Genomic DNA, 20,492 nt, shown 5'->3' on the forward strand with positions numbered 1-20,492 from the left:
CTGGGCGTACTAAAAAGGCTGGAAGCCCAAAGTGAGCAATTTTGGCCCATTTGGCTTTGATGTGGCCTGGCTCGGGAGGGAAGCACCATGGGCTTTCAACCCAACAAGGAAGGAAATTAGCATCAGCCGATCCCATCTGGATTGGAGACGACGACTGAGCAGGCAGACCACGGCGCCGGCCTGTGCCATCTCCTGTAGCACGGCTGGCGCGAGCTCGCAGACCCGCCGTTCGGGTTCGTCCAGCAACAGCTCCACGAGCGCCGGCACCGCACCGGTGCCGACAATCTTGACGCGGTTCCGGCCGTACGGACAACGACGAGGTTAGCGTGCAGACTGCCACCTCGCGGCCGAGCTCGTGCTGGTGGGGGCAGAGAAGGGCGAGAGCAGCGTGGCGACTGCCTCCTCGCGGCGGCGTGCGACGCCTAGGGTTTGCTCGTCGGGAGAGGAATGGTGGCCGAGGCGTTGTGTCGGGGCTCGGGGAGAGGAATAGCTAGCGAACCGGTACGCTGCAAGTTCACTTTGCGGTGGCATACGCGCGTAATTTCCCTCAACTCCTACTTCGCAGTTTTTGGAGAGCACGGGCTTTCCAACTCCTCGACTCCGCGAAATTTGCACTGCGCTGATCGACAGCTTCTCTCGCCCATAGCTGGGATTTCGACCGTTCGGCTGCACTCCTCACGTGGAGTTGAGAATTTGAGAAGCGGGAGGGCTCCCGAACACGCCCATAGTAGGGCTTGAAACAAAGAATTGGTGACAAACCAGTATGAGTTTGGTTGGAGAAATGGCTTCTTAGTAGGTGAAAGTGTAAAGATTTGACACATTGTGCACGTTTGTTATTAGCACATGTGTTTTTTTTTTCTGGAGTTTTGTTAAACAGTGCCATGATAGTTAATAAATATAATAAAGAATTGTTGAAAGAGAAGTGATGCTAAACCGGAAGTTTGAGGAGGGACAAATCCACATGCCTGTATCCTCTTCATTTTTGTTCTTTTGCGAGGAAATTGAGACGCTCATTCGTTCGAACACTCCACATTTGTAATAGTATAAAATACAGGGCCAGGAACGTGCACGCATTCATATTGCGAATACCCAATCTGTGAGAGTAAAACACAAAATCAGAACTCTTTTTTATGCACATTGTGAGTATACTTCCAACTCGTAGTATATTATGCACCTTGCTTCTCGTCAGGCTCTTCACTGCATGCAGTACAATGACGACTCAATGAGTCCCAGCTGCACCCTCGAACTCCTTCACACCACGTATGTCTGACTCTGTACGTACTACCATCAAGCCTTCACACGAGGCAGGCAGGTCGCACGGCGGCCGATAGGCACAGCCGAAAGAAAATTTACTCCGGTCGCAACCGGACGGCGGGCGGACGGGCGGTTGCGAGGTTAGTTATGGAGGGAGTGCGAGAGGCTAGCACGGAGGGGATTAAGGGGGGGTGGCGTGGCAGGCAACCCGCCCCACGCTCTCCGCGCCTCGACCACGGCAGGCACAAAAGAGAAGCTACTCTACTCTGATCGGGATCGGGACTCGGACCGCTTCCCTCCCCCCGACTCGGAAACCACCTCCTCCCTCTCCGCCCTCCCTATATAACCTGCATTCCGAACCAAGCACGACACACGCAGCCGAGTTTCGCTCGCACAACACATCACAAACCCCTCCCTCCCTCGATCCATCCACCGATCAATCACCGAGCTCTCGCCCTGACCGCAACACCATGTCGACCTCCGGCCACATCGCCGTCGAAGTCGACGATGCTGAGCGGGAGCTGCAGCTGCTCGTCTCCGCGGGGCCGCCGGTGCCGTACACGCTCTCCTTCACGGACCTCTCCTACCGCGTCCGGCAGGGCCGGGGCGGCCTCATGGGCTGCCTCCCCTCGCGCGCCAGCAACCGCCTGGCCTCCACCGACGCGCCGCCCGCCAACACCAAGGCGCTGCTGGACGGCGTCTCGGGGGAGGCGCGGGAGGGCGAGCTGTTCGCCGTCATGGGCGCCAGCGGCTCCGGCAAGTCCACGCTCGTCGACGCGCTCGCGGGCCGGATCGCGCGCGACAGCCTCCGCGGCCACGTCACGCTCAACGGGGAGCCGCTCCACGGCAGCCGCCTCCGCGCCATCTCCGCCTACGTCATGCAGGACGACCTGCTCTACCCGATGCTCACCGTGCGCGAGACCCTGCTGTTCGCCGCGGAGCTCCGCCTCTCGCGCGCGCTCTCCCCGGCCGCCAAGCGCGAGCGCGTGGACCGGCTCATCGACCAGCTCGGGCTGTCGCGCGCCGCCGACACCATCATCGGCGACGAGGGCCACCGCGGGGTGTCGGGCGGGGAGCGCCGCCGGGTGTCCATCGGCACCGACATCATCCACGACCCTATACTGCTGTTCCTCGACGAGCCCACCTCCGGCCTCGACTCGGCCAGCGCCTTCATGGTGGTGCAGGTGCTGCGCACCATCGCACGCAGCGGCAGCGTCGTCGTCATGACCATCCACCAGCCCAGCGCGCGCATCCTCGGCATCCTCGGCCGCCTCCTGCTGCTCTCGCGCGGCCGCACCGTGTACGCCGGCACGCCCGCCGGCCTCAAGCCCTTCTTCGCGGAGTTCGGCGCGCCCATCCCGGACAACGAGAACCCGGCCGAGTTCGCGCTGGACACCATCCGCGAGCGCGAGGCCCAGCAGCCCGACGGCACGGGGCCGCTCGCCGGCTTCAACGCGATGTGGCAGGCGACTCACAAGGCGATGGACGGCACCAACGCCAAGAGGGTGAGCCCGATGACGCTGGAGTACGCGATCGCGGAGAGCGTGGCGCGGGGGAAGCTGGTGGCCGGGAGCGGGACGGGGACGGTGTCGCTGCAGATGCCGACGTACGCGAACCCGATGCCGGTGGAGGTGTGGGTGCTGATCAAGCGCGCCTTCACCAACACGCGGCGCATGCCGGAGCTGTTCGGGATGCGTCTCGGCACGATCATGGTGACGGGGCTGATCCTGGCGACCATCTTCCTGCGGCTGGACGACACGCCCAAGGGCGTGCAGGAGCGGCTGGGGTTCTTCGCCATGGGCATGTCGACCATGTTCTACGTGTGCGCGGACGCGCTGCCGGTGTTCGTGCAGGAGCGGCACATCTACCTGCGGGAGACGGCGCACAACGCGTACCGGCGCGCCTCCTACGTGCTGGCCAACGCCGTCGTCTCCTTCCCGCCACTGGTGGCGCTGTCGCTGGCGTTCGCGGTCACCACGTTCTTCGCCGTGGGTCTCGCCGGAGGCGCCTCGTCTTTCCTCTACTTCTCGCTCATCATCCTCGCCTCGCTCTGGGCCGGCAGCGGGTTCGTGACGTTCCTGTCGGCGGTGGTGCCGCACGTGATGCTGGGGTACACGGTGGTGGTGGCCATCCTGGCCTACTTCCTGCTCTTCTCGGGCTTCTTCATCAACCGCGACAGAATCCCCGACTACTGGATCTGGTTCCACTACATCTCGCTGGTCAAGTACCCGTACCAGGCGGTGCTGCAGAACGAGTTCGGCGACGCCACGAGGTGCTTCGCACGCGGGACGCAGATGTTCGACGGCACGCCCATCGGCGGCATGCCGGAGGCCATCAAGATGAAGGTGCTCGGCGCCATCGGCAACGCGCTCGGCACGCACATGACGTCCCACACATGTGTCCTCACCGGCGCTGACGTGCTGGCGCAGCAGGCCGTCACGGACCTGGGCAAGTGGATGTGCCTCCTGGTCACCGCCGGGTTCGGATTCTTCTTCCGCGCGCTCTTCTACGCCGTGCTGCTCGTCGGCAGCAAGAACAAGAGGAAGTGAGCTCGATCAATCGATCGGCATGCATTATGTTCCTGTATTTTATTTTATTTCTTTCCGTGGAGTAACAGATGGCCAAAGAATCAATGTCTATGTGAAATGATCGGTGTTATTGTTGGTTTGTTTTTATGTTAATGAAGTACAAATGCATAGTATATCTTTCTCACTAGCTTGAGTTTTTTGATGAATTGATTCATATCGGTGTGCGTGCAGTTTTATATGGTATCAGAGCCAATAAATTATGAGTTCAAGACCCGACTTCTTACATTGTGACTATAAAATTGCATGTCTGTAAATCAAAGGCACTTGAGCTCAACTTCTTCTAAATCATAATCTAATGAGCCTCACTTCCAGTTTGGGCGCCAACAACTTTTGTACGTACCCAGCTGTTACATTGTCTTAACCACACTCTTGAAATTTCCAAACAACCTCTGCTCTGCTCTGCTCTGAATGAGGCAAGAACCTTGGAAGGATCTGACGAAATTAGGCAACCGAACTTCCTGAATCGTACTGCCACAGATCATAAACAAATCTTCCTGTACCTTCTAGATTCGCAAGCCTCAGCAAATCCAAATATTTACCGGCTTTTCAAAAAAAAAGATAATATTTACTGCACTTTTTTGACAGTAAAGAGTGTTTCGTCAGACAACGAGCCTGTAGGAAAACTCTGCGACCGTAGCCACTAGTATCTTTGCTCAACGACAAGTAGGTATACATTTGTGTGGTCAAATACCTGTCCTGATGGCAACACTAGGAGACCAGTGTCTCACTTGGCATCTTATAATTACCCGTCAAAGTCAAACACGAGGCAGGCAACCCATACACATCTACGTAGCATATGATTCAGACGGAATTGGCTGCGGGTTTGGTCTGAAATCACAGGGAAAATGTGAGGACAGGTGACAAGATGCCAAGGCCAGATGGAGAGATGGTGATCAGAGATACATCTATCTGCCTACCTACCCATCTACCTTTCTCTCCATCAGAGATATCTCTGCTCCTCACGCTTCTCCACTGGGACGAGCATCCATTGGCTGCCGCCATGCTTGTTGGAGCGTTTGGGCTACCTCTGACATGCCCCCCTGAACCAAACGATATAGTGTTTGTTTAATTTTCTTGGTACTGAAGAAGAATCTTGCTAGGTAAATAGTGAGAAAATTAAGTTGGGTTGATAGTAACATGTCAGCAGTGCGTGTGTCCTCACTTTGATGTCCTCTTGTGCATATCGATCGATCGCTACTGCTCAGGCGGATGCTGTGCGCATTGGGAAGAATTTCGAGCAGTGTGATCTGAGGCCCAGCATGGGTGGAGCTGGCGGATTGATTAGGGAGTTATGGTTGCACTAAAGAAGAGCGGGAAAAGCAAACAGCTTGTCCGGATGGCATCTTAATAATCTCAAGATGGGAGGAGAAGAAGGATGCTACGGTTCGATTAAGCATGCACAAGCACTGTTCTGCCATGCATCCTTTGGACACACTCCCTTGTTAGAAGTATAATGCGTTTGAATTAGAGATAGAATTAGTAATGTCTTGTCTTGTACTCCAAGTCTTTACCCCACCATGTATGTTATATAACCCCCACGAGAATCAGATCAATACAATATAAAACAACTTAATATTTAGCGGTTTGTCCAACGGCGCCGATCCTAGGACCTTACACCAGTTTCGCAGCGCGCCGCCCCAGGGAGATTACCTGGAGGTGCGGCACCCGATCGATTAAAAGATTGAGTAAATTGCAAAAACCCACCACATTTGCGGACCCTAAATCAAAAAACCACTAGGTTTCATTTTTTTTTTTTGCAAAAAACATCCGGTATTGTACAGTTTGCCGAAAACACTAATCGATCAATAAGCAGCGTTTAACTCTAAATCTGACTAATGGATCCCACTATCAGCACGTTAAGAAACAGACGGAAGAGACGGACGTTAAACATCTGGTCAACATCTCCTCTGCGGCTATGCCTCGTTGGCATTTCGCCAAACACGTCGCAGGCGCGGTGCATCCCGCCGGCTCGAGCGCACGGCGCGTGCATCCACGCTGACGAGGGTTGGCAGGGTGCTACCATCCGTCGGAGCCGCCGCCCAACGCCCATGGGTCCGCCCTCGGCCCATCTCCCCCTCCCTGCGACGCCACACACTCTCTCCCTCCTATTTGCTCTCTGTAATGTCACCCCACCGTGCACCGTCGCCGCCCTCGCATGGAGCTCGTGGCCAACAGCCGAGTCTCACCACGCAGTCATGCTAGCTATCCCTGCCACGGCCTGATCCTTCTTGGCACCCAAGGAATTGGACGAGGAAGCCCGGAATCAGCCGCATCGAGGCCGTGATCTCCACCTCTGACCACACCTCGCCACCGCCCGAACTGGACCTCCAGCGAGCCCCAGTCCTTTCCATCGCCCCCAGAGGCTTCGCGTCGACGCCAAGGTACCGAAAGACATCTTCTCGGCGAGCTCCGCAACCTCCCACCGCCTGCCGGCATCGCCCTACTCCGGCGGCCGCCGCCGCGCGCCAATCCTTGAGCTCCCCTGCCACCCCGCATCGACTATAGGCTTGACACGTCTTCAAAGTATCTATAATTTTTTATTGTTCCATGCTATTATATTATCTATTTTGAATGTTTTATATGCATTAATATGCTATACTATATGATTTTTGGGACTAATCTATTAACCTAGAGCCTAGTGTCAGTTTCTGTTTTTTCCTTGTTTTCGAGTTTCACAGAAAAGGAATATCAAACGGAATAAAACTTTCGTGATGATTTTTTTGGACCAGAAAACACCCAGGAGACCTGGAGTGCAAGTCAGAAGAGCCTCGAGGCGGCCACAAGGGTGGAGGGCATGCCCGGGGGAAGGGCGCCCCGACCTTGTGGGCCCCTCGTAGACCCCCTGGCCTACATATTCCCCCTATATATACTCTTATACCCCAAAAACATCCAGGGGAGCCACGAAACCACTTTTCCACCGCCGCAACCTTCTGTACCCGTGAGATCCCATCTTGGGGCCTTTTCCGGCATCCTGCCGGAGGGGGATTCGATCACGGAGGGCTTCTACATCAACACCATTGCCTCTCCGATGAAGCATGAGTAGTTTACTTCAGACCTACGGGTCCATAGCTAGTAGCTAGATGGCTTCTTCTCTCTCTTTGATCTCAATACAAAGTTCTCCTCGATGTTCTTGGAGATCTATTTGATGTAATACTCTTTTGCGGTGTGTTTGCCGAGATCCGATGAATTGTGGATTTATGATCAGCTTATCTATGAATATTATTTGAATCTTCTCTGAATTCTTATATGCATGATTTGATATCTTTGCAAGTCTCTTTGAACTATCGATTTGGTTTGGCCAACTAGATTGGTTTTTCTTGCAATGGGAGAAGTGCTTAGCTTTGGGTTCAATCTTACGGCGTCCTTTCTCACACTAGTAGAAAAAGGGTCAAATGTCAAGCACATTAGTGCCGGTTTGCTTTTGAGCCGGCACTAATGTGTGTATTAGTGCCGGTTTGCTTTTGAGCCGGCACTAATGTGTGCATTAGTGCCGGTTCCAACGGCTAGCCGGCCGCTTTCATTAGTACTGGTTCGTGGCCGACCTTTAGCACCGGTTCGTGCCACGGACCGGTACTAAAGTGAGTGGTGGCAGGATGTTGTCAGTCCGGGGCCCCTCCAGCACCTTTAGTACCGGTTCGTGGAACAGAACCGGTGCTAAAGGTCGTCCTACATAAACCCTTCGTCCACCCGAGCTCGCTCTGTTCTTCCCCTTTCCCCTCTCCTCTCTGTTCTTCCCCTCTTCCTCTCGAGCTCATCACACATTTTGCCGAAAATTTGTCAAGATTTGAAGGCCCCCATCCATTCAAATGATCACAAAGGTTAGCAACTTTGTCCTTTCATCTCTCATTGCTAGATTAGCTCTTGCAATGCTTTGTATAGTGATTAATTTATGAGTTTAGTAATTTGGGAGGAAATATATGTGCTAGTATTTGATTTATATGCAATTTGAGGTCAAAATAAACACTTAGTTTGCATATGAAGGTGTGGTTTACTTAGTGCCTTCTAAATCTCCGTCGTAACCACAGTCGATCGCTCGCACCGTTCCGTCGCCGGCACCACCTTGTGGTGAGCCTCTTGTTCATGAATGTTTTACATTACCAAATTGATGTTTGTGTGATTTGGATATATAGTTACTCGTATAATTATCTTACCCGTACGTTGTTTGTTATACATGGTGCCATGGTTTTGATATCCGTCCCTGTCGGCCCTCGTCCTTGTTATGATTCGGATGTGGTATATTCTCTTTTAAAACTAGTTGTTGCATTTCGTGTTTATGACAAATTATGCCCATCAAGTTGACATAGATATTTTTGTCTAGGAGGTTTGTGAACCGAAAATTCCAACCGACCCTATTGTCGAGAGGTTAAATTTAGTTGAAAGAGAAAACGAGTATTTGAAAGAAAAATTGAAAAGAATTGAGGGGGAGAAGATGGAATTGGAGTTGCATGTTGCCGATGTCGTCGATGATCACAAGATCAAGATGGAGAAAATGCGCTTGAAGATTAGAAAGTTTAGAAAATATGCCATTGATAGTGAGGCTTGGTATCATTATGATGTTGGATCAATTGTTACCTTAGTTGCGATCTTGATCGCATTTGTTGTTGCATTTAAATTCTTTAGTTAGAGAGTTATTTGTTTGTTGCATTTAAGTCTTGTATGAACTTTATGTATGAACTTTATGTATGAACTTGTATTAATTTGGTCTTTTCGGTGTTGTGTAATGAAGATGAGCCGACAATGGATGTACGATGCTCTCCCGAGTTCATTAATGGCGTGCAAACTTTTCTGCTTGCGGCTGAGGCAAACAAGCGGGCGGATGGTTTTATGCCTTGTCCATGTTTAGTCTGTAAGAATGATCACAATTACTCTACGTCAAGAACCATTCACGTCCACCTGTTTAAGTCTGGTTTCATGCCCCACTATAATGTTTGGACCAAGCACAGAGACAGAGGGGTTATGATGGAAGACAATGAAGAAGAAGAGGACGACGACAACTATCCTGGCCATGGGTTCCCTGAATACGATGATACAACAATGGGGGAAGAAGCTGAGCCGGCAATGCGGGAAGAAGCTGAAGAAGAGGCATCAGATGAGCCCGCTGATGATCTAGGTCGGGCCATTGCCGATGCAAAGAGAAACTGCGCAAGTGATTTGGAGAAGAAGAAGCTGCAGCGCATGTTAGAGGATCACAAGAAATTGTTGTACCCGAATTGCGAAGCTGACAAGAAAAAGTTGGGCACCACACTGGAATTGCTGCAATGGAAGGCAGAGAATGGTGTATCTGACAAGGGATTTGGAAAGTTGCTGGTAATGATAAAGAATATGCTTCCAAAGGACAACTAATTGCCTGAGAGTACGTACGAAGCAAAGAAGGCTGTCTGCCCTCTAGGGTTAGAGGTGCAGAAGATACATGCATGCCCTAATGACTGCATCCTCTACCGCGGTGAGTACGAGGATTTGAACGCTTGCCCGGTATGCGGTGCATTGCGCTATAAGATCAGGCGCGATGACCCTGGTGATGTCGAGGGCGAGCGCCCCAGGAAGAAGATTCCTGCCAAGGTGATGTGGTATGCTCCTATAATACCACGGTTGAAATGTTTGTTCCAAAACAAAGAGCATGCCAAGGCGATGGGATGGCACAGAGAAGACCGTAAGAAAGACGGAAAGTTGAGAGTACCCGCTGACGGGTCGCAGTGGAGAAAAATCGAGAGAAAGTACGGGAAGGAGTTTGCAGATGACGCAAGGAACGTATGGTTTGGTCTAAGCGCAGATGGCATTAATCCTTTTGGGGAGCAGAGCAGCAACCATAGCACCTGGCCTGTGACTCTATGTTTGTATAACCTTCCTCCTTGGTTGTGCATGAAGCGGAAGTTCATTATGATGCCAGTGCTCATCGAAGGCCCTAAGCAACCCGGCAACGACATTGATGTGTACCTAAGGCCATTAGTTGAAGAACTCTTACAGCTGTGGAATGGAACAGGTGTACGTGCGTGGGATGAGCACACGGGGGAAGAATTTGACCTAAAGGCCTTGCTGTTCGTGACCATCAATGATTGGCCTGCTCTCAGTAACCTTTCAGGACAGACAAACAAGGGATACCGCGCATGCACGCACTGTTTGGATGATACCGACAGTATATATTTGGACAATTGTAGGAAGAATGTGTACCTGGGACATCGTCGATTTCTTCCGAGCAGGCATCCCGTAAGAAAGAAAGGCAAGCATTTCAAAGGTGAGGCGGATCACCGGACGAAGCCTCGCCACCGTACTGGTGCTGATGTACATGATATGGTCAAGGATTTGAAGGTAGTCTTTGAAAAGGGTCCTGGCGGACAACCTGTTCCAAATGACGCTGACGGACGCGCACCCATGTGGAAGAAGAAATCTATATTTTGGGACCTGCCCTATTGAAAAGACCTAGAGGTCCGCTCTGCAATCGACGTGATGCACGTGACGAAGAATCTTTGCGTGACCCTGCTTGGCTTCTTGGGCGTGTATGGGAAGACAAAAGATACACCTGAGGCACGGGAGGACCAGCAACATATGCATGGAAAAGACGGCATACATCAGGGTCATGCCAGCTACGCTCTTACCAAAGTAGAGAAGGAAATCTTCTTTGAATGCCTGCTCAGTATTAAGGTACAGTCTGGCTTCTAGTCGAATATAAAGGGAATAATAAACATGGCAGCGAAAAAGTTCCAGAACCTAAAGTCTCGTGACTGCCACGTGATTATGACGCAACTGCTTCCGGTTGCATTGAGGGGGCTTCTACCGGATAACGTTCGATTAGCCATTGTGAAGCTATGTGCATTCCTCAATGCAATCTCTCAGAAGGTAATCGAGCTAGAAATCATACCAAGGTTAGAGAATGATTTGGTGCAATGTCTTGTCAGTTTTGAGTTGGTGTTCCCACCATCCTTCTTCAACATCATGACGCACGTCCTAGTTCACCTATGCGAAGAGATTAATGTTTTGGGTCCTGTATTTCTACACAATATGTTCCCCTTTGAGAGGTTCATGGGAGTCTTAAAGAAATATGTTCATAACCGTGCTAGGCCAGAAGGAAGCATCTCCAAGGGCCATGAAAATGAGGAGGTCATTGAGTTTTGTATTGACTTTATTCCTGACCTTAAGCCGATTGGTGTTCCTGAATCGCGGCATAAGGGCAGACTGGATGGAAAAGGCATGCTAGGAGGGAATCAAATAATATGTATGGACGGACATTCTCTCACTGAAGCACACTACACAGTTCTACAGAATTCCGCCTTGGTGGCTCCGTATATGGACGAACACAAGAATTTTCTACGCTCCAAACACCCGGAGCGGTCTGATGACTGGATTACACGTGAACAAATCAGGAGTTGCGCCGGCTGGTTGCAGACACGTACCATGCATGACGCCTCTATTGAAGATAACCTGTACTCGCTGTCCCAGTTACCATCTTCGAATATAATGACTTTCAAAGGGTACGAGATAAATGATAATACATTTTACACGATCGCCCAAGATAAGAAGAGCACCAACCAAAACAGTGGTGTCCGTTTTGATGCAACAACCAAGACGGGAAAGGAAACATATTATGGTTACATAGAGGAGATATGGGAACTTGACTATGGACGTGGTTTGAAGGTCCCTTTGTTTCGGTGCAAATGGGTCAATATGACACGAGGCGGGGTAACGGAAGACCCGCAGAATGGAATGACAACAGTGGATCTCAACAATCTTATGTATGCAGACGAACCATTCGTCCTAGCTAATGATGTGGCACAGGTTTTCTATGTGAAGGATATGTCTACCAAGCCGAGAAAAAGAAAATATAAGGAAGAGAATGCATCATACGATGAGCCAAACCGCTACATAGTTCTTTCTGGGAAGAGAAACATTGTGGGAGTGGATGACAAGACAGACATGTCAGAAGATTATGAAAATTTTGATGAAATTGCTCCATTCACAGTGAATATTGACCCGAGCATCCAGTTAAATGATGAAGATTTTCCATGGCTACGGCGCAAAGGGACACACGCGAAGAAAAAGTTTCACACTCAAAGATCTGGGATGTGATCGGCTTCACTATAATCACTTTCTTCTGTGTTTCACACCCAGGAGGGAATCTCTGTAATAGTTAGGGTAGTTATCTGTTTTGGCATTTGAAACGCGAAGAAATTTTATGTGCAAACAAATTCTTTCATGCATTTACTGATTTTTTAGCTAAATGACCCTGAAATTGAAAAGCATTTCAAATGAACTCAGAAAAGGTTGAAAGTTGGCATGGTATCATAATTTCACCCACATAGAATGTGCAAAAAAGTAGAGAGGGTTACCGCAAAAACTGGATGCACTTCGTGTACAAAATGGACAATCTCTTTCGAAGTATCAGGGTTTCGGACGAAAACTCATCCGTTACAAAGGCATTTCATTTTTTAAATAACCTAAGCATTACCAAATTGAATATAATGATAAAACACACTAATATTAAACATAAGAAAAAAGAATCACTAAAAAATCTATTTTCAAAGTTAAGTTATTCACAAACTAGTGATTCACACAAATTTCAAATAATTCAAAATGTAAACTATTCAAATTTGTAAACTACCGGCACTAATAGAAAGTTTGTAATTTTTTGTACCTAAAGAAAAAATATTCACAAAGAAACTCTATATACAGCAAAAAACAACTCAAAAATAAGTAAAACAAAAATAAATAAAGCAAAAAAAAATAAGAAAATAAAAAAGCCCGCCTACTCGGCCAAAGCGGCCTGCATACGACTAGAAACCCAACCTGTTGTTGGGCCAGGATGCAGGCCCGCAAAGGCCCAATAGGCCCACAGGGCAGCACAGAACAGGTAGGCCCAGAAGGCCTGCAATAGAGAGGAGCTCGAGACAGCTGCCGCGGCGGGGCTTATAAGCAGGTGCGGGCGCCCTTCGGCTAGCGAGGTGGGACTAAACTTGCCCGCACCGCACCTGCGCCACCGCACCCTTTAGTACCGGGTCGTGGCTCCAACCGGTACTAAAGGGGGGGGGGGGTCTTTAGTACTGGTTGGTGCCACCACCCGGTACTAAAGGTGTGCGCTTCCCGCCGCTTGGGCTGGCCAAATGTGACCTTTAGTACCGGTTGGTGGCTCCAACCGGTACTAAAGGCCCATCCTATATAAGCAGGACTTACAAATTTCATCAATTTTCATCTGCTTCTTCTCCTCTGCCCCGTCGCCCGCCCCCCCGGTCGCCGCCCCCGTCGACGCCCCTGTCGCCACCCCTCGTCAACGCCCCCGTCGCCGCCCCGTCCCCGTCGTCGCCGCCCCGTCGCCGTCCCCATCGTCGCCATCCGCGTCATCGCCGCCCGTCGCCGTCCCCGTCGCCACCCCCCGTCGCCTCGCCTCGCCGGTGAGCGCCTGCCCCGGGCACCATGTCCACACACAAATTAGTTATAGAAATATTTATAGAAATGTTAGAAATTTTTCTGTTTTTTAGTTATAGAAATATTAGAAATGTTAGTTATATAGAAATGTTATAAATTTTTCTGTTTTTAAGTTATAGAAATATTTATAGAAATGTTAGCAATTTTTCTGTTTTTTAGTTATAGAAATATTAGAAATGTTAGTTATATATATATATAGAAATGTTAGAAATTTTAGAATTAGTTTTAGTTAGATGAATTAGATTAATGTCAAATTGTTAGAATTTGCATATAGAATTTTAGTTATCACAATCCAATCATTTAAAAAATGTTACTTTTTGCGGGCATATAGTATTTGTTCTCGACGATGCCCGGCCCGCATCCTCGCCGTCGACCCGTTCGCGACGACGTCCGGCTGACCCATGTCCGGGATTGGGCTCCACCGGGCTGGCACTGGGAGGTGCTACCTGGAGGGTCGCGCCCTTGGTGAGGAACCCGGCCTCGGGTCTCGTCGTCGACCCTGATCTCCTTTGGTGGCGTTCGCGTGGGCCACATTCGGTGCAGAGGGAGCCGGCCCCGCCGGAGGTGGTGCGTCGTCGTGTCAGGGAGGAGGACGAGCACGTCCATCGCTACATGGCTGCTATGGACGCCAGGTTCTCCAATACCTGGCAGGTTCTTTGGGCAGATGACCGGAGATATGATCCTGTGATGGTTCCTTGTCTTTGGGTGTCCACCGCCCGCGCCCCAGGAACCGCGAGTGGCCTAGACTCTTCTATAGTATTCAATCTTTATTAGCTACCTAGCCAGTGATGTATTCGAGATTATATATTATTCGAGACGATGTATTCGAGATTATATATTATTCGAGACGACGCATATTATGTACTATATGATTCAGTTTTTCCTTATTGATTGCATCCATGCATTGTAATTTGAATACTAAATTGTTTTATATTTCTTCTGTATTAGTTAAAAAATAGCTATGGCGGACAATACCGGCAGAGAGGGAGAAGAGGCCCTGTTCGAGATCATACGCAGCCCTAACAGGCCAGATGATCTGAATGAAGCAAATGACGGCTCCCAATATCTGAACAATACCGGGGAGGGTGATGATAAGATATTCGATCTCGACGACCGAGCTGATGAAGTCATGAACTATGATTATGATTATGATGACGCAGACAATGATTATGATGATGAATACAATGTTGATCTTGAAATAACAAAGACTACCGGCGAGGTATATTTATATAAGCAGGCATCTAGTGATCATCACATGTTTTTTTATTTGAAGATATATTAACGAATCGATCTTTCTTCTTTCAGCCCTCCGGATCGAGCAAATCTGCTTCAACAGACAGCAGGACAAAGCGCGGCCCGGGCAAAAAGTTGAAGGAGGGTGTAAAGTACAACATCGATTCCATCAAAGCTAGTGGCGAACCCCTCACGCCTAAGAACATTGCGAACAAGTTCGTTCGTCAATGCGGATTTCTTGTGAAGGACCAACTCCTGATCTCCAATCAAGAATGGAAAGAGCCAAAAACTAAACGCCCAGATGTTACTTGGGTCGATGACAGAGCAAAACAAAAGCTTTGGGAATCTCTGATGGAACATTTCACCCTACCAGATTATTTCACTGATGCAGATGTGCAAAAAGTCAAGGACGCTGCTCTTAAGAAGATGGCAATTGCATTCAACACCCACAAGAAAACTGTATGGGCCAACTACCTCGCTGCAGAAAGGAAGACTCCAGAATTCAAGGGAACACTGGAGAAGCAAAGAGAACACTGGCCCGCTTTCGTGAAATTCAAGGAATCAAAATTATCTAAGGAACGGTCGAGTAAAAACAAGGCCAATGCCGCAAAAAAGACGCAGTTCCATAGGCTGGGTCCAGGTGGCTACGCGGTGGCAATGCCTAAGTGGGATAAGTCTGAGCAAGAGATGGAGGATGCAGGGGTCACTCCGGTTACTAGGAGCTGGCCCCCCAGGTGCAGAACTTGGTTCTATGCGCATGGGGGGGGCGTTGGACCCGAAGACAGGCGACGTTTCGAAGAAGGCAAGTCTAAAAGGAGCAGAACAAAAGCTACTTGACGCAATAGAAGCTGCTCGAAAGGGGGTGTTCACGCCCAACAGAGAGAACGACGAGCTTACGCGCGCCCTGGGAAATCCTGAACACCCGGGAAGAACACGAGGCAAGGGTGTTATTCCCTGGTATGAGGGCTTTTCGGAATGGAACACCGACTATAGGACCCGTGCAAGAAAGAAGATGGAGGAGGAGAAGAAGAGGAAGCTGGGGGAGGAGCAGAGGAAGCATGACGCGGAACGCCTTCAAGGCCTAGAAGCAAGGCACGCGGACTTGGCACTCAAATTCCAGCAGCAGCAGCAGCATATCGACTCACTTAGCCAGGAAAGGGGGTCTCAGCAGCGGCAGCAGCAAGCGGATGATCATCCAGCATTGGATAGCACCGTCCCATCCATGCCGAGAAGCAGCGTTGGTTCCACCCTGGGCGACGCACTGCTGGATACATACCCTGTGGATGACATCATAGAGAACACTAACTGTGAGCTACACTTCAAAATGAAGAACATATCCATGAAGGTGGCGGACGCCGTTGCTTTTACAATTACCCCCGAAGCAACCTTCCATTGCGCCCCGATTCCAGCGGGCTATGCTCGTGTCTTGGTTGATGAGGTGATGGACCCATATTCGGGGCTGGAGCTTGACATTCCTGGAGGTGACGACGAGCACACACTGGGAGAGGCCATACATCGTATCATCCTATGGAAAAAGGATTGCATCATCTTTCGAAGTCCACCGACACCGCGTCTGCCAACTCCTCCTCGAAGTCCGCCACCGTTTCAGCAGACTCCCGCTCCTCCAAGTCCACGAACGCGTGAGCAGACTCCTGCTTCAAGTCCGGCACAGCGTCAGGCCACTCCTCCTGTTTCAAGTCCGACACCGTGTCAGGCCACACCTCCTGCTTCAAGTACGGCACAGCGTCAGGCCACACCTCCTACTTCAAGTCCGACACCGTGTCAGGCCACACCCCCTGCTTCAAGTCCGGCACAGCATCAGGCCACTCCTCCTGCTCCAACTAAGCCACGTCAACCGTCTCCGCCGCCTAAGCAATCACAGAAGAGACACGCCGCAGCTATGGTGCGTAGCGGTACGAGTCGAGGTAGTACAGGAAGTACAGATGGAGACAAGCGATATAAATATGGTCCAAGCAGCCTCGCTCCTCTTCCTTAGAGGCATTACGACATGACCGAGGAGCAAAACGATGCAATAGTGCGGGCCGAAGTGGACGCTCATTTTGGACCGAAACCGGCAACGCCGCCGAGGGAGAAAGTGCCTGAGGAAAAGATTGACCACTTCATTCGTATGGCTAGACCACCAGCTCTCAAGCCTGTTGACTCAGACTATGAGCGCCAAATCAGGAAGGCACATCGAGCACGACTACAGAAAGAAGCGAGCTCGAGCTCGAGCCAACAAGCAGCTGTAAAAAAATGCGGGAAAACCGTTCCCCAGCTGGGAGAACAGGCGGCGCAATCGACCCCCCCCCGCTTGTTGTGCCAACAACACATGGGAGTACGCGCGCCCAATATTATTATGGGCAAACCGTTTACGTTCCCGAGCTGGGCGATGTGGTAATAACCGAGGAGCATATAATGCAGGCTGAAATGCTCAAGATCACTGTTGGACAACTCCTCGATATCGAGCCCATGTCTCCGCTTAGAGAGGAGGAAATAAAACGGAAATATGTCCGGGGCCAACCTTTGGTCGAGCCCGAGGAGGTCAAGAACCTCCCAACGAGAATGTATGAATTGCATGATTGGTACATGAAAATTACCAAGATTTCCAATCGAGAGTCCCTCATGGTGCAAGTCGAGGAAGATCATTACTTTAATAAGAAAGCTCTGTCCATTGAGTATTCAGAACTATTTCAGTTATTCAATCAAGATGCACTCGACAAATTTATCGTCAGTTGCTATTGTCTGTAAGTGATTTCTTTCTGTAATTTAAGTCTCAAGCTGGCTCTAGTGCTCATTGATTGATCATTAATTACCTGTAATTATATATTCTCACTATATATTCTTTTCTATGGTATTATGCAGGATGAAGATGTATGAAATGAAAAAAGCTGGACGCTATGGCATTGGGTTCATTGACCCAAATACCGTTAATGAATACACATGGAAATTGGAATGGTGTAGACAAGATGTAGAGAAATGCATGGTAGAGTTCTTGAAGCGCCTCAATAGCAATGAAGATATACTACTTCCTTACAACTTCGAGTGAGTCACACTATCTTGTACTACAAATTCTGTTTTTGCTTACTAGCTAGATGTTAATAAGTGTATAGGATTTAGGGTTATAGTTGATTAGTGTTATGCACATGCCTGCTTAATTTATACATGCAAACGTATGCGCATGCAGCTTCCACTGGATCTTGTTAGACATTAAAGTTGACGAAGGAAAAGTTGAAGTACTGGACTCACTACTTAAAAAAGATAGTGACTACAGCATCGTGAAGGGGATAGTCGACAGGTAATTTCAATCATTATTAACTATATCTCGGCCTATTTAGTTCATCATTTCCTGATATGAACTATTTTTAATAACCCCTTTATTAATTTTCTTTGCCGGCGGGCAGGGTTTGGGCAAAGTACATCAAGGTGACTCCAGGAAAATGGCGACAAAAGCTATGTTGGTATCGACCCAAGGTAAGTAATTAAGTAGTGCTAGCTAGCTAGCTACCATCTCTTTAATTCTTGTTTCAATACCATTAATTAATTAACATGCTTGATTAATTATTATCTGATTAAATTCTATTCTCGTAAAGGCCCTGAAGCAGGCGCCGGGGACTGAAGTGTGTGCATACTACGTTTGCGAAAACATTCGCATGATGGCGTCCGAAAGGAGCGGATCTGATAGACAGGACTGGGTACGTTTGCCAGAACACTATTCACAAATCTTACATGATTGTCGATATCTAGTCACACAACTAATACACATGCATATTGATCTCCTTCTTAACAGTTCAAAGAGGTGCGGGACCAGCTCCTACCAGAGGAGCGCATACGAGCACTTCAAGAGGAAATGGCGGGATTTTTGCTCGACCAGGTCATAGATCCCAAAGGAGAATACTATTATCCGCTACCGCCCCCATGAACCACTTGTCATCGTGCTCCGAAAGCACCAAGGCAACATGTAGGAGAAATTGTATATATATACATGTGTATGTGTGAATAATTAATGGTGGTTGTGAGACATTCGATTATATATATATATGATCGGTTCTACGAGAAAATCTATTTATATATATGCATAACGTGTACAATATGTAGTATCGTAAACTACCAGCAAACAAAAAAGAATTAAATGGAAAACACAAAATTAATGGAAAAATAAAAATTAAAACCAACCCCCCCCCAAACATTTAGTATCGGTCGGTGCTACCAACCGGTACTAATGGTCTACCAGCACCCGGGCCTGGCTCGTGCCACGTGGTGGCACTTTAGCGCCGGTTCGTGCCGAACCGGCAGTAAACGGGGGGGGGGGGGGCTTTAGTCTCCACTCTTTAGTGCCGGTTGCAGAACCGGCACTAAAGGCCCTTACGGACCGACGCTAAAGCCCGGTTCTGCACTAGTGTCAGTGACAGCAGGGGCAGCAAGGCACGTATTGTATTGTTGCCATCGAGGATAAAAAGATGGGGTTTTCATCATATTGCTTGAGTTAATTCCTCTACATCATGTCATCTTGCTTAAAGCGTTACTACGTTCTTTATGAACTTAATACTCTAGATGCATGCTGGATAGCGGTCGATATGTGGAGTAATAGTAGTAGATGCAGAATCGTTTCGGTCTACTTGACACGGACGTGATGCCTATATTCATGATCGTTGCCTTAGATATCGTCATAACTTTGCGCTTTTCTATCAATTGCTCGGCAGTAATTTGTTCACCCAGCGTAATAATTTCTATCTCGAGAGAAGCCTCTAGTGAAACCTATGGCCCCGGGTCTATTTTCCATCATATAATCTTTTATTTTCCATCATATAAGTTTCCGATCTACAATTTCAGTTTCCTATTTCCTTTACTTTGCAATCTTTACTTTCCGTTCAATAAACCAAAAATACCAAAAATATTACTTTACCGTTTATCATCTCTATCAGATCTCACTTTGCGAATAACCGTGAAGGGATTGACAACCCCTTTGTCGCGTTGGTTGCAAGTTGGTGTTTGTTTGTGCAGGTATTCGGTGGCTTGTTGCATTGTCTCCTACTGGATTGATACCTTGGTTCTCAGAACTGAGGGAAATACTTACGCTACTTTGCTTCATCACCCTTTCCTCTTCAAGGGAAAAACCAACGCAAGCTAAAGAGGTAGCAAGGCTCCTGGTGAGCTCTGCCTTCCCCTTCTCCCGCTCTCTTGAGTCTCTGGTGCCAGCTAGCCGGCCTCCACCTTGCACCGTTGCGCTGTCGCCGGCGTGTGAAAGAACATGCGGTGTCCCCATGTTTGGTTTTGGTAATTGATGACAATCTCTATGGACTAATGGTTGCCTTGAGTTATATTTGAAGGATTTGTCCATAGGCATTTCTTGAAGTCCATGTGTTGGTTTCAAGGAGTTTATATGGTGACCAAGGTGTTATTAAGGAATTATCCAAAGATTGGTCATGTGAGAGTTGAGCTTATTGCAAGCATGTCTTGAAGAAGAAGATTGTGTGATCATTCATGTTTACCTTCAAGACATCATCCAAATGAAGAGAGTTGGAAAGAGTCAAGGTTGATCAAGACTAAGTCAAGAGTGAATCAAGTTGATCAACACACAAAGCGCACAAGATGTACCGAGGGATCAAGCGATCCCATGGTATGGTAAGCATTGTCAATTACGCTTTGTGTACTAACCCATGGTCTTCGTGAGAGTTCTTTGTGGGGTTAGGTTGCGGTGTGCAAGTTCAAGTGAAGCGGGCAAGTTCAAGTAGAGCATCACGAAGAGATCAAATGCTTGAAGCCATTGTGGTGACAATGGACTTGTGAAGATGTGCGGAAGGGTGGCTCACCCATAGTGGAGTATGGGGGAGCAATCAACAAGTCTTCATCGAGCCAACGCAATCAAGAAAGGTGGTCCATCTTGAGGGAGTCAAGATCGTCATCATCTAGCTCAAGTGGACCATGTGCAAGCCAAATGTTTGCTCTTGATAGGTTTTCTATTTTACCGCTCTCATGATGGTAGTTGGGAGACCGGGTTATAGG

General features: G+C 49.0%; 1 protein-coding gene across 1 annotated transcript; it reads left to right on the top strand.

The window, feature by feature from the left end:
- The first annotated feature begins 1,474 nt into the window (after positions 1–1,474).
- Positions 1,475–3,955, top strand: LOC109783934 (ABC transporter G family member 5). Its single transcript, XM_020342509.4, has one exon. The coding sequence runs from the start codon at positions 1,725–1,727 to the stop codon at positions 3,801–3,803; it is 2,079 nt and encodes a 692-aa protein (XP_020198098.1). The 5' UTR covers positions 1,475–1,724; the 3' UTR covers positions 3,804–3,955.
- Positions 3,956–20,492: the final 16,537 nt, after the last annotated feature.

The sequence above is a fragment of the Aegilops tauschii genome, chromosome 1 (genome assembly GCF_002575655.3).
Source record: "Aegilops tauschii subsp. strangulata cultivar AL8/78 chromosome 1, Aet v6.0, whole genome shotgun sequence".
Lineage (NCBI taxonomy): Eukaryota > Viridiplantae > Streptophyta > Magnoliopsida > Poales > Poaceae > Aegilops > Aegilops tauschii.